This window comes from Lonchura striata, chromosome Z (genome assembly GCF_050655825.1).
Source record: "Lonchura striata isolate lonStrDom1 chromosome Z, ASM5065582v1, whole genome shotgun sequence".
NCBI classification, from domain to species: Eukaryota; Metazoa; Chordata; class Aves; order Passeriformes; family Estrildidae; genus Lonchura; species Lonchura striata.
This window is the reverse complement of record NC_140740.1, coordinates 57,731,629-57,745,668: the sequence shown is the minus strand read 5'-3', so window position 1 is coordinate 57,745,668 and position 14,040 is coordinate 57,731,629. Positions and strand designations below refer to the sequence as shown.

Below are 14,040 nucleotides of genomic sequence, written 5' to 3'. Positions count from 1 at the left end.
AGATACAGGTGACCCTAGAGTCAGACTTAGTATTACTAATCATGATCTTGTCAGCTTCCAGCAGTTTGCTCACCAAAATTGCTTAATTCTACATTGATATATTGAAACTCCTTTGCTCGGGTTTTACATAGGTGCCTAAGATAAACCAACTTAAACATTGTATATGACTTTAACATATAGGTATGCAAAGTGTCAGTTCTTGATGGAAGAAAATATCTTGATCTTAGTTTCTGTTAAAGTCCTGTTAGAGGAATGGACAGCTGTTGCACAGAAGAGAGATTATACAAGGTCAGGTCATATGTGATAAAATGGCATAAGAATTTCTCAGCTAGTTTGATGCATTCCTGTGCAAATTTTAGAGAGTTGTAAAAAAATAAACACTATTAAAAAAATGTGAGGTTGTCTAACAAGTAGCAAAAGCATAAGTCTAATTGTGTAGCAACTCCTATTTCACAGTGTTCTATAACTCTCTTGAAAGAAAATATGCTTTTTCTATAAAGAGACAGACATGCATGCAAACAAATAAACAACAACAATATCCCAGATGTCACAAGATCATAAATATATTAATTTACCCTGGAAACTGCTCTAGCAGTCTATCAGAATATTTTGTTGTTTTTTATTCCTCCTCTTATGATATTTGTCTAGTATTTTTTTTTAGAAATGTCTTACAACTTGAAGTGATAATATTTTGCTCTGTATGAATGTGCCACTTTATTCAATGGAACTTCACATCCTGAAAATATCGTAAGAGTATCTGTAAGAGTATCAATAAGAGTAGTGAAAACTAGAGGTAGAAACAGATCATAAGGGCAAGTTGTTTTTATTGATTTTGCCATCTCTTAATCACCTGTTCAGAAAAGAAAATTGTATTTGAGCTGAAATACTTTAGTAGAAACATTTACAGTTTCATTGTCCACTATAATTTAGAAAATAAACAATAGCAGAAAAATCTTCAATTTGAAGTTACTAGCTGTTTTGTTAGTCTTTGTTGTGCTTACATTTTTTAATATAAATTGTTATTGTTTAGGCTTAATGACTAAGGTAATGAAATAAAAGTTTACATATACTGTTCTTCTTGTAGTCCAGAATGAATGTCTTCTGTTCAACCTATTTCTTTGGTTACTATTTTGGACAGATCATGTTCAACAGTAATAAAATCCATAATACTTAAATACAAACTTGGAAAGCTTGTAAGGTCTGGAAGAAGGGCATCTGTCTGTATGACTCATGTCCCTGTTACAATAAATGGCACCAGTCTGGCGCTGGAAGTACCTCTGGGCTAGCTCAGTGGGGTCTTTTCTTGTGGTGTTATGTGTAAATTCTAGGTATTGCACCCACAGAAGAATGGAGATTAGGGAATGTTCTTCAGTCTCTTCAATCAAATGTACACAGAAAAACAAGTTACCTCTCCAGCTGTCAGCCTAGTACTGAATGGCCTGCATTTTTCTCCTTTGTTTTAAGTTTTTAAGAGCTCTACTATTCTATTTTCTAGCTGTGATGTGGACGGATGTATTATGGTTGTTCATAGAAACAGGCTTGAAAGCTTTTACAACAGAATGTCATTTAATATGTAAAAAAAATTTGACCCCCATTTAATGTGCTAGTACTGCTTTCCTCAGGTAAAGCCATAAACTTGTACCTTGATTTCATATATAATTCTAGATATTTTATTAGGCTTCTATGAATTTTGCTAATACATAATCTTGTTTAATTAGTTAAATTTATTTCTCTCTTTAGTGTATTGCTGGAATAGATTGACCAATTATTTATTTACTTTTGTGTCCATTGAAAAAGTAATGTGGGGATACTCTTGCAAATACTGATATTTGCTGATATAATTGATGTTTTATTAGGAAATTTTACTGTAGCATCCCTCTTATTCAGAAATTACATTTTGTCTCATCTTTGACTGGCTGAGCTAATGAAAAAAATATGTGCAGAGATGTATCTGCTCAAATGAGAATATAAATCTTTAAACTGATTGATCTCAGAGGATCTGAATTTTCTTTAATTCCACTCTTCCATGATTATTGCAATGCATGTAGCCAGAGGCTGACAAATGCTTCTTTTCAAAGTTGTGATGCCATACCATCATCAGTTGCTAGGGGTTTTTGCTTAGTTATTGTTTTAATACAGTGTCCAATTTGTCAAATTCTGACAACTATATGAAAGTACCCCACTGCTGGTTTAAGCATTCTTAGTAATTTGAAAATTACTCTACATGCCCTTCTTTCTCTGAATTTTTAGCTTATGTCATGGTCTGAATAGCATATAAGTTTAAAAATGCCATTAGACTGAGAGAATGGATAAAAATATCCAATAAGCCTTATTTCATTATAACAAACAATACTGCCAATGTCTAGTTAAATATAATTGTGGTAAAAAGCCTGTAATCAGAAGCCTGTAATCTGCAATTTTTTGAGTTGGTATACATTTGTTATTGCCTGGAAAGCAAGATCTATTCATGGATATGCTTGCTGTATGGTTCAGGGCAACTATGTGTTCAATGGTCTAGTGATACATTAAACATTTTCTCTGGTGGATTTTAGAATGTGTGCAGCTTTTATACACTGATGAAGGGTCTCATACTTGAATGTAGAACTTGAAAGGCCTTTGTTTTAATTATATAAATTTATTTCTTTCAGTGTAGAAGTTACTTGGATGATTGAGGAATAAAACCTCACCTTTGACTTGGAAAAGACTCCTGATTTAGTCCTAGTCACCATGAATAAGAATACCTGTAGTCTACGTGAGAAGAGCAAGAGTGTAAGTAGAGGGCTTTCTTTTTCTTGATTTTTTATTTAATATCAATATTCTTCCACGCTACTTCTGTGTTGTATTAGCCTTTGAAATGCCACTCTCCAAGATGGAATGATAAAGTCATTATTATTTGAACCCTATTATATCTGTAACCTAAATAAATATGTGTCTTCAACACCAGGAGATAAGATTATTGAACAATAGTGTGGTTTCAGTGATTTTTTAATTTATTTCTGGTAATTGACAATAATTTTCCACAGTTTATTTTTTTAAAAGTCAGTTTTTTTTCTTAAGCATTCATTGAAATATAAGATTATACAATGTCCACATCGCACTCAGTTGTAAATGTATGCCCCTGCACTGATGTCAGGGACTGCATTTGATTTGATACGAAATGTTGACTGTGAAATAATCCAGGAGATCAATGAGAAAATAAGCTAATTATATAAGCATATGTTTGGATATGTCTTAATTTTGCCTATTTTCTGGTCTTTTTAACGTGTTTTATGTATATATACACATGTCTCTCTGCATCTAAGAGTACTTCTGAAAAAGAGAGGTTTGGACGGTTCAGACTGAAAGATATTTTTTAACCTGCAAAATAAACTTCCTTTTTTTGGTGTTAACTCCTAGCATATCTTGGTCTGTGAACTTAGATAGAACCATCTGCAACTATTTTACTTTGAACTGGTTACATAGAATATTTCCTACTGTTTGTTGTTTTGAAATTGTAATATACATAGTCTCTGAGAAGTTATTTTAAGCTATGTGGTGCTTATATACGCTACATAAATAATTTTTTGACTACTGCTTGTAGAGGAATAGTGAAACTATTTGAACTATTTCAACAAAAGTGACTTTGGAGAAGCCTCATTAGACTTGTTGAGCACGGCCAAAGATTTCATATAACATACCAAATCTTCCATTGTTCCACATGCCTGTCAATTTGAATTTTGTTTGTCAAAGCCATTCATGGTCTGCCAGACCAGTCATTTTTTAAAGATACCAGCTGGTGAATAAGTAGAAATACCATCAGTTTAATGATCTTAAAAAAGAAAGATAGACTATGACTTCTATTTTTATTTAATGGTATATTGTCACATATGTTCCAAGAAAGTTTTTGTCCTTTTTGGAAGCATCGGAATCAAGGTTCTGGTTCAGTGGTTTCAGATGTCAATGAACATAATTTATTTAATATAGAAGACAAACCTGCAGATACATGTGAACATCTGGGTATTTTCACCAAAAAGAACTCAGTGTGCATCTTGAACTAACTGAGGCTAACTCAACAGTGTAGCATAAAGAAACTACTGGTAGAAAAAACTTAAACATTTCCATTTCTTTTCTGACAATACAATATGTATGCTACTGTTAAAATATTTTGCAAGTGATCTTGTAATTAAAAATATGTGGTTAGTATTTATTAACTGTACTTCTAATAGATTTTTAATTCCATTACTTAACTATACTCAGATGGCACAATATGTCTAATCCTGCTACACCTTCACTCTCTCCCTGATGGTTTGCAAAGTATTGCCATTCATTCTTTCATTGGTAGCCTATGGAGTTGCAGTTAACTGCATTTGTGAAAAGGGTTTATGTAATAGCAATTTCCTTCTTTCAGTGTTACTCACAAGTGAGGATGTCAGCATCCATGTCCTTTCAGCCTATGTGTACTATTTGTCTAATACTTTTTCTTAGGTATCCTTAGTTGGCTCTTTATTTCCTTTAAAACATTTCCTCTTAAATAATTTTCTCCTTACATTTTTTTTTTTGTTCCTTTTTTCCAGCATTTTCAACTTAAAATATTATAGGTGGTCTAATGCTTCTAATTCCATGACTTACCATCTGGTACTTCTGAAAACGGAGCTAAATCTTTGTCTCTCCCTGTCTCCTTCCCTCCCTGTAATTTGTTTTCCTCCTCCATTTCCACCCTCTCCCCACCACAAAGTTACTTCTAGTAAAAAATGGAGTTTTAGTTATAACTGATTAACCAGAGAATGAGATTTATTTTGAATAATTTTTATAATAAAACAGTGAATTTGATTTTTTTGTGTTTCAGAAGGGCTTAATATTATTTTCATAACTGCATAAGCAAGGCAAAGTATTTCCATGCACTATTTCTACAGCTTTGCATATGTGAATATAATTTGTTGTATATCAAAAAACATGATGAAATGTACTTATTGGTACTTTCAAAATCAGACTTCCAGCCTATCTTCAATGAAACTAGCTTTTTACTGATAGTACACCATTTATAAGAAATAACTTTTCAACAAAGTATTGTAATAATTAGATTACTTCGGGAGTATATTGGAGCATATTTGCTCAACTAAAGGAAGTAAGAGGACTTTCAGGTGATGAGAATGCTAGTATCAAGAATGAAGTCTGAATGTCACACTGTGTGGGATTTTATCTTGGAACATTGTGTCAGAAGTGAGTCAATCCTTGTGAAATCTGAAAGTAGCTATATTGCAAGAAAATGAACCAAGAAAGAAGATATATTTAGCAACTGGGTCTGCTTAAACTGTGGCATTTTAACAGCTTCAACAACAAAAGAAAAGGAGTGGAGGGGCAGAAGGCAAAATTAGAACTTTAAGGGTAGTTTGTCTGCCTTTTAATTTATTATTATTTGCAAAAGTCTAGAAGTGCAAGGCTTTTGAATTCATAAATATAAAAAGTATATTTTCAATAATGATAGGTTCAGGATAAACTACAGATCACTAATAGCAGAGAAAGTGGCTCATATTTTATGATCAAAACCTTAAAAGCAAAGTTTTGACCACTGGGGTCAAAAAATGGTGGAGTTCAGAATGGTATACTCTCCAAAGAGAGATTTCAGGAAAGATTTTGAGCTGCAGGCAGAAGTTGTGAGTGGGGTGGGGGTGGGGGGGGAGGGGGAGAGGTGATGGTGGTGGTGGCAAATCATGCAGATGCAAAGCAGGCAGGAAGCACCCATAGAAAATTGCAAAGGAGGGCAGAGAGCTATTTGCAAACAGCTGACTCACAGAGATGTTTTAATCCAAAGGCTAGATTCTTAAGGCTAGATTGTCATAACCTTTGCTTGTGACGTGGAGGAGTGAAGGGAAGTTATACACTTCTTTTGTTCCTATGGTAATTTCTCCTCAGATGATGAGTCTCAGAGAAGACAAGGGCCAAGGGCTCTTTACTGCCCCTCCTCCTGAAGGGAGAGGGTGTGTCATCCTTTCTACCCCAGACTATACTCCTCTGCTCACCAGCTAGAATAGTTAATCAGCAACACAATAAGACACTCAATACCAAAAAGTAGAGTGATGTAGTTCTCTACTGAGAGTGCAAAGGAATTGCAGAGAAGTTCAGTTCCAGTCTCTTTTCTGGAACAGCGCAGTTCTGTCAGACAGAAATTCTTGCTTTAGGTCAATAGTTCTAAGTAAGCAATTTGTCAACAGACAAACTTGCAGTGTTTCAGAAGCATTTTTCATAATAAAATTGCATTAGTTACAAATAAATTGATTTTTCTCTCATCACCAATGGTTAGGTCCATTTTTTATCTGATAGAAGGGTACTTAGAGGAAAATTGCCAGGGCTAACCATTCTTAATGAATGGGAAGCAATTACACTGCATATTCTTTGCCTTCTTCCACCTCTCTATCTGTAATACAGTCTTTGCAAATGAAACAAGGGATAGAAAAGGCAAAGGTGGGACATTGCTAAAGGGCGAATTGAAATTCATTCAGGGTTGCTATTTTTCACTTAATGTCACTGGTTGACTGGCAAAATGGACATCTTAGGCAGCATGTGTCCTTATGTAAAGCAGCAGCTTATGTAAGAAATGCCTGGCACAGCTTTCATCCATTTTTTAGAATTCATTTTTGATTCATTCTACAGGGCTAGTAAAAATGCCCATTGTGAGAGTCCAGTCTGAGAAACTATACTATTGTATCCTATTAAATTAACTATTTTATGTTAATTTACTATATTCACATGTGTGCACTTGTTAATATCCTTTTACTTGTGGAATTATCTTTTGGAAAGAGTGGGAAGGTACTATAGCAGGAATACACTAGTTTATTCCTGACAAAGATATTGCATGTGTTCATTTTCTCCCACTCATTCTGGATTTCTTAATTTTATTCTTCTGCCCTCTCCCATAGAGGAAGTTTTCTTCATGGAATTCCAACTAATGTTTCCAGCTACCCTGTTCTATTCAGATCTCAAAATCTATTCTCCATACTTTTCTTCCGACTGACATTTCTGAAATTAATAGACATGTTTTTGTCATAAATCTCTCTTTTCTTCTCTTGATTCTTCTCCTAGATCAGCTCCTGCCTATGTTCCTGATTAAGTTCGAGCCCTTTTGAAGGAAGTCTTACCTCCTTATCTAGGGCCTGGGTAGTACTTAAAATTTTGAGACATAACTGCGCCATTTTGGAACATGAAAATACTCCCACTCATGTGCTAACAGACATAAAAATCCTAATCTGTAACTCAAATACCATCCACTATTATGCAGATTTAAATAATAATCTGTAGGTCAGTGGTATTTATTTAGTCCAAATTACATCAACAGAAAAAAAAAATCTCTTGATGGTTTGAGTGGGTCTGAGAAAGTTTTACAGCTCAGCTATGCTAGCAAACCCCTGAATTACACCTAGGTCTCTATTTTTTCGGGTTCTTGCACATTTGTGTCATTGGCAGCCTTTGTCCCAGTTCTTCCTATCTGCAACAATGATTGTCTGCTGGGAGGTTATATCTTCTCAGCAATACATTTATGCTCTCAATTTTTCCACCCAGTACTTGATTTCAGGCTGTCTTGAAGAGGCACAGTGTATGGTTCAGTCCCCCTTTCATGGGAAGGACTGGGAGGTGTCAACCATTTGTATCAGAATTGCACTTACTTTTTTGTTTTACTCAGAGTAATTATCCCAAATCTGACACCAGATTCAGCCCTTTTATCTTTACTGTTTGATGGAGACCGCTCCTACCTTTGGAATAATTTACTACAATGGTGAAAATAACATTAAAAACCCCTGAAGGTCTCATTCTATGACTATAAAGAAAATATGCTGAACCTAGAGAGTATTAGCTTAAATGAAATAGATGTTATAAGTTTAGAAAAGGAAAACATGAGTAGATTACTGTGTCCTGGAATAGGCAAATTAGGAGTAAAGACAATAAAGATCAGGATCTTATACAGTGCACATCGCACTGAGGGCAGCTAGTGGTCAGGGAGGAGTAAAGGAAAGGCAAGAATGTGGTGGATAATGTAATTAAAACAGAGTAATATTAAAGATTTAATGATCTCCCTATTTTTGTTTCCCACTTACCTATTACAGTATATTCCTAATCCATGACTGAGTTTCTAGACAATCTTCTCTCTTTAAATATGAAGATAGTCTTTCTGGCTCTTCAGTTTGCAAACACTGCATCTTTTGATTCCCTCTTTGAGACTAAATTTTGAAACAGTGCCTAGGAGAAGGCTGACTGATGCTGACAGGGTGAGGAATATAGGAGAATGAGCATGTAACTGATGCACACTATATATGGATGGAAATGCCATATGTGTAATTCCTTTTTATAATGTAAATTTTGTCCTTATTTGTCTTTTACTTGTCTTTTTAAATTGCAGGTAGTTATTGTCAATATCTATGCATCTGTCAGAGTGAAATGGATATTACATATTCAGGTTCTTCTATTATAAATATCCTTGAGATATTTATAATAGAAATATTAAATATTTTCAATGGAAATTTAAAATTTAAATAATTTGGAAGTATGATAGATGTAGAGTACTAAAGAATGGTAAAGAGCAGTCACATGGAAAATGTTTTTAGAGGAACAAATATTGTAGTAATGGCAGAACAGTTTGCTAGATGTTTTTGTTGAAAATGGAAATGGCTTCATACTAGTTGTTATGTCAAAACAAATAATTCCCTGGCAAGGATTCCTGTTCTTTGGCCACTGACAGCAAAAGGAGACATGAAGAGCTAAAAACAATAAACAGCTGAGTAGTATTAAAACTTGAGTAGGTTGACAAGAGCAGTATATTCCAGAATTAAGACTGTCCTTCAACTCTTAGATGGTGGTCTTGCTATTGAAGTTTTTCAATTTCTATTTTGTTTATTCAGCAGTGGCTTTAGAAAAAACTGTGACTGTATGTAAAAAATGAGAATTTTTTTTCTTAATGGTGTATAGTTTTTCCCTTCTGACACAGGCAGTATATGTTTTCTGTTATCTAGGTATGCATACATGTCTGTACACGTAAATATAGAGCCTAGAAAGGCAGAAAGCATATGGTGTGTATGTCCATTAGGAAGCCCTTAATGAAGAAAGAACATGATCAGAGTTCCTTTAATGAATTTAAAAAAATCAAATGTAGTTCTGAAGTGGGCTAATATTAAACTTGCCTTTCTATGGAATATGAGGCTTCTTTCACCAAAATTGAAGTCTGTTACCATACATAGGACCGCAGCAGGAACACTGCAAACTGCCTATGAACAGCAAAACTGCATAATCTGTAGCCCCTCAGCAGATGCATCTGCTGTCTTGAGATTGAAAACCTTAATATCATCTATGAAAGAGCTGGTTAAATCTTCAGATTCTCACCTATTTCTTTCAGCACTGTAAAATCTGGAAATTTCAGTTTTGTCTGTTTCTTTTCTTCCTCTCTCCTTTTTAAACTTTATTATAATTTGTACCAAAAGTCAGCTAAAGAAAAGAAAGAGCATATTTAAGATCTGGGGAATCTCTGCTTTTCATTAAATACTTTGAGTCTATGATTCAATACAGTTTGAGAACACAGTAAAGAGAAACAGAAATTTTTGGTCTGTTGCAGATGAATATTTGTGGATAGATCTTAGATAATGTTCTCAAAAGACCAGATGAGTCCTAATATATATTTGTTTCATATCTCTGTAAAGAGAAGGATCAAAGAAAACAAATTTTGCAGTTTTTCCTTCCATATTCTACTTCTGCTGTTTGCAATTTTCACATATAAATGTGAAAAATAACTAGAAATTTCCCAACTCCTTCTTTATAGAACCAAAAAATATTGTCCCTCACTTTCAGGAAGTCCTAAAAAAGATGATTTTTTATTTTGAAACCTCCAAAAGGCTGTGATTTACTGACTCTGCCTTTCAGTCCTAAACTGGAAAAATGAAGAAGGCTCAGACTTGCTCTAGGGCTAGTACTTATATCTCAGATCATGCATTCTAGAAAATTATTTGATTTTGATTTTTAAATATATCTGAGATTTTTTTTTCTGCTGCTGTGTTCTGTTCTTATTCCCCCTCCCACATTCCTGCCTTTTTTTAAGTCACAATAACTTGCCTAGAAACTAAATTACTTATCACTTCACCTTTTTCTTTATAAGTATAAAAAACAATGGAAGCCTTTGAATTGGATGGATTTTCACTGTGATTTGTGGCCCTCCCATTCACAAGGCATTCTTTAGTATAACTTCTAAGTTTTTGTCTTGCTTTAGGTTCCTAGATGTTAGATTTCACCTAAGCTTTTGACACATGCTTATAGGTTTTTCACGGTCCTATCTGCTTTTTTGGACTATTTCCTGTGTCTCTGTTAGATGTTAGACCATGCATCTTCCTTTCGTATTTAAGATCCAGAAAGCAATGACGGCAATGGTGCAGTGTCCAAATAATTAGTCTGTTACAATGTGCAAATTAGGCCAAATTCTGTTAGCTTTTTATCAGATATTACAGAATAGAAAATTGCAACGCCTCATCTGGACATTTTGCTGTAAAATATAATAATGAAAAACAGAGTTAAAAAAAAAAATTAGGGCTCACTTGAAAAAGACAGAGCAGCAAAATCAAAGAAACACTTAATTTGGTATCAAAGAAACACATTTAAGACTATTTGCATGGTCTTAAATAAGTACAAACTATAACTGATTGCAAGACGATTTTGAAAAATGAATTACCATACATAATATTTTTGGCTAAAGAACTGAAAAAATAATCAAATTTTGTGTGAGATGGGGGAGATTTTTTATTATACATGTTATGCTTCTTATACATTTTAAATTACCATACCTTGAGAAAATTGATTTCAAAACATAAGTGAACATTTGAAAATACTGAAAGGCATTACTGTCCAATTCCTCCATTAGGTAAACAAACTACAGTTTTTACCTACATAATTTGAAACTTAGTCTATGACAGTTTATCTACAACCTTCTCTCTGCATGTTCTTCATGAATAGTGGCAACTAATAGCAAACCTTCATCTCTTTCTGGAGCAGAACATTGTGTATCATTGATTTTTTTACCAGGGATCAATATCTGAATTACATGGCATATGTCAAGATCTAGGTTTTGCTTAGTAAAAATAGTATCTGAATAATAAAGTAAGAACAAATTAATTAGGATGGGAAGGGAAATTTAGACAGATAGTGAGGAAAAATTTAGATTAAATTGTTGTATCTACAAGTATCTATTTCCAGCCTTGGTTTTGGAATCTTTGCTTCAGAGATAAGATACTTGATTTTTTATTGATGCCTTTGAAAATTCTTCTAGAAATAATTTTCACTTATTATTCTTTTCATGAGAAACCAGCTAAGTGTCACAATCCAGAGAGTAAAAGATCATGTCTCAATGGTTTTGCTATGCCCTTTTCAAAACAAAACAATTGTCTCAGTGAAAATATTCTTACTTAATGATCCTCTCTTGAGAGAGCAAAATTAGGATTTCTCTATTCCTCTTTTGAAACAGCAGCTGCTCTGTAACAGGAAGGAGTTGTTTTAAAAAATAAAAAAGAGAAACTATGTTGGAAAATAAGATTAGATAAGGCATTGAAAAATAATATTTTTGGAAACTGTGTGGTTTTCTAATCTAAAACCTATGAGAGGAGAAACCAGCATGGTTTTACAGCTGTACCCAGACCTTCATCCACGTTGCTTTGCAGCCTGTTCTGATGTCTCTCTCTGTGTGTTACCTAGCATTTTTTACTCTCTTGCATTTTCAATTGCATCTTAGAAAAAAGGAAACTCATATAAAGGAGAGACAACAAAGATACCTGTCAGTTATCCATGTAATTATTCTTACAGCTCTTTTCCATTCTGTGCCTTTGGGGTCACTTCAGTGTGAAAAATCTCAGTTCATAAAATATATATGTAAAAATATCAGTCTTTTATATTCTTTTTGCATTTTATCTTGATAAAATAAAAATTACTATGTTACTACCTAGACTGTACATAATAGTAGCAGATAAAAAATAATTGGAACATTAAAATTTTTTGAGCCTCATTATAGAAGCCATAAATATCTCTATCAGGAGTGCTTCATGTTTTCCAAACTTCACTCTGGTATCTTTGGTTATTCAGTGCCGTGTGTTGTGAAGCAGCCCCAGTCAACCATTTACATTTTCTTAATCAGGAATGCATCAGAAGTCTGATCAGAACTGTCACTATTTTACAAGCATCTGCTATTTTCATGATTGTGTCTTCCTCTTCATCTGCAATTCAGTACAAAGATTTAATTAAAGTAGTTAAAATAACAGACAACAGATGTGATCTACTCAACTACAAGTAAGCAGTTTGAGATTCCTCTGTGGATGAACAGAAATTAAAACATTTAAAATTCTGTAATTTATTTCAATTGCTTTGTCTACCAAATTTAGCTAAACATTGTTGTCTTGCAACATTGCTTTCCAATAGCTAATAATTTGGAATTCTTAAGATCTGCCTACAGTTTTCACAAAATTTATTTTGGAGATAGAAAATTCCTGCATTTTTTCTGATTTCCTAATGAGTGTGTACCTTATTATTCTTTAATCCCTGGGCTCTTTGTGCATTAAATAATCCACAACATTATGCTCTTATATGAACTACCAGCAGAGAGATTGGAATCACTAAATCTTATATATTGTTACAGCAATATAATCAGTCTCATGTGCTGTTTAAGTGTGTCTTGCATAATTTCTTGAGAAAGTCATGTTTTGGTTGTTGTAATTGCAAGCTGGGTGTTCAATTGTGGCTGGGTATGCCTCAAGCCTTCACTTGCTTTCCTCAACTATAGGATTTTATATTTGTAAAAAATTGTCTGCATATAGAAACAGGAAAGAAATATTGACTTTTTTTTTCCCTCTAAAAATGTCTAATTAGAATGAAATATATACTAATTAATTAGCTTGTGCTGACCATAATGTCATAAGCTGTTGAGTTGCTGCCCAACAGACTTCATCACTCATCAGAGTAATCAAGATAAAGCGGGATGCAAATTAGGAAGTAAATGTACTGGATGTTTGTACCCTAATCATGCCTTTCCCTTCTTCCCCCCAGTGTTCACAAGTACTAGGTCTCTGTTAATTTCTTTCTTTAGTTAATCATATGTTCTTTTTCTGTTCCTCAATGCATAACAATTCAATCTACTCTTCTAGTTCCTTTTTGTGATTCCATTTTAAATTTTAACATGTCTTCTGGCTGTGTTTCTCCATGAATAATCCCTCTAAATGGTAAATTCAAAGTAACTTAAAAAAAAAAATTCCACTATGTAGTTCTAGGGTTAAATCAATGAATAGAGATGTAACAGACAAACCACAGTAAGAGTAGTGAGTTTGGGAAAGATTATTCTGTCTATCAAAACATTGCAAACTAGCTGTGGTGCATAAACTGAAAGAATTAATATGATGGAATTCATGCATCACTGAGTCACTAAGGAAAATAAAAAGTAATAAAAAACATAGTGCAGTTAAATATCACATGGTTAAGTAGACCAAAGTACTGCTTTCACAGAGCTGAATGACATTCTTCCACCTGGAACAAAACTACTCTCTCAAAAAAAATATATTGGCTTAGCAATATTCCTTGAAGCTTTGCAAAAGAATCCTTAAAGCTTGGTAGAGTGCAATTTGAAATATGTTTAAATTAAATTTATTAATTTTGCCATGGCTATGGTACCTTATGACATGTGATACCTTAGGATAGATATAAGGATGATATTCCTTTCACACTTAGCTTTTTTTTTAAAAGCTTTTTCATTATGCTTTTCCTGTAATGAGATCCTGCATGCTGGCTTTCAGTCAAGAGCAGTCTAAGTTAAAGAATGATTGGTGGCACAACATACAGTTACTAAAATAAGATACAGACCAGACAACCATGTATAAATGCTATCCACACATTATATTTTCCCTTACTAGCCTCATCTATGAGGCAATAAGAAAGGCATAATGTTGAGGGAAGTTAAATTTTAAAACTGTGGTGTGAGAGCAGAGATTTAAGTAAAACTTTCTCTCCTTCAGGGATCACAGATATGTTAATAACACACTGACACTGTTCTCATAG

General features: G+C 33.7%; 1 protein-coding gene across 8 annotated transcripts in view; it reads left to right on the top strand.

Moving 5' to 3' along the window:
* Positions 1–14,040, top strand: part of PDE4D (phosphodiesterase 4D) — a 530,620-nt gene that overhangs the window by 88,225 nt on the left and 428,355 nt on the right. For 4 of the 8 annotated variants that reach the window (XM_085566237.1, XM_085566233.1, XM_085566239.1 and 1 more), the window contains one exon: positions 2,649–2,769. In XM_085566237.1, the coding sequence (XP_085422363.1) occupies positions 2,728–2,769 (42 nt within the window). In that variant the 5' untranslated portion in view covers positions 2,649–2,727. Of the gene's footprint in view, positions 1–2,648; positions 2,770–14,040 lie in introns of those variants that run through there. The other 4 variants (XM_085566236.1, XM_085566235.1, XM_085566238.1 and 1 more) reach the window with 2 other exon arrangements.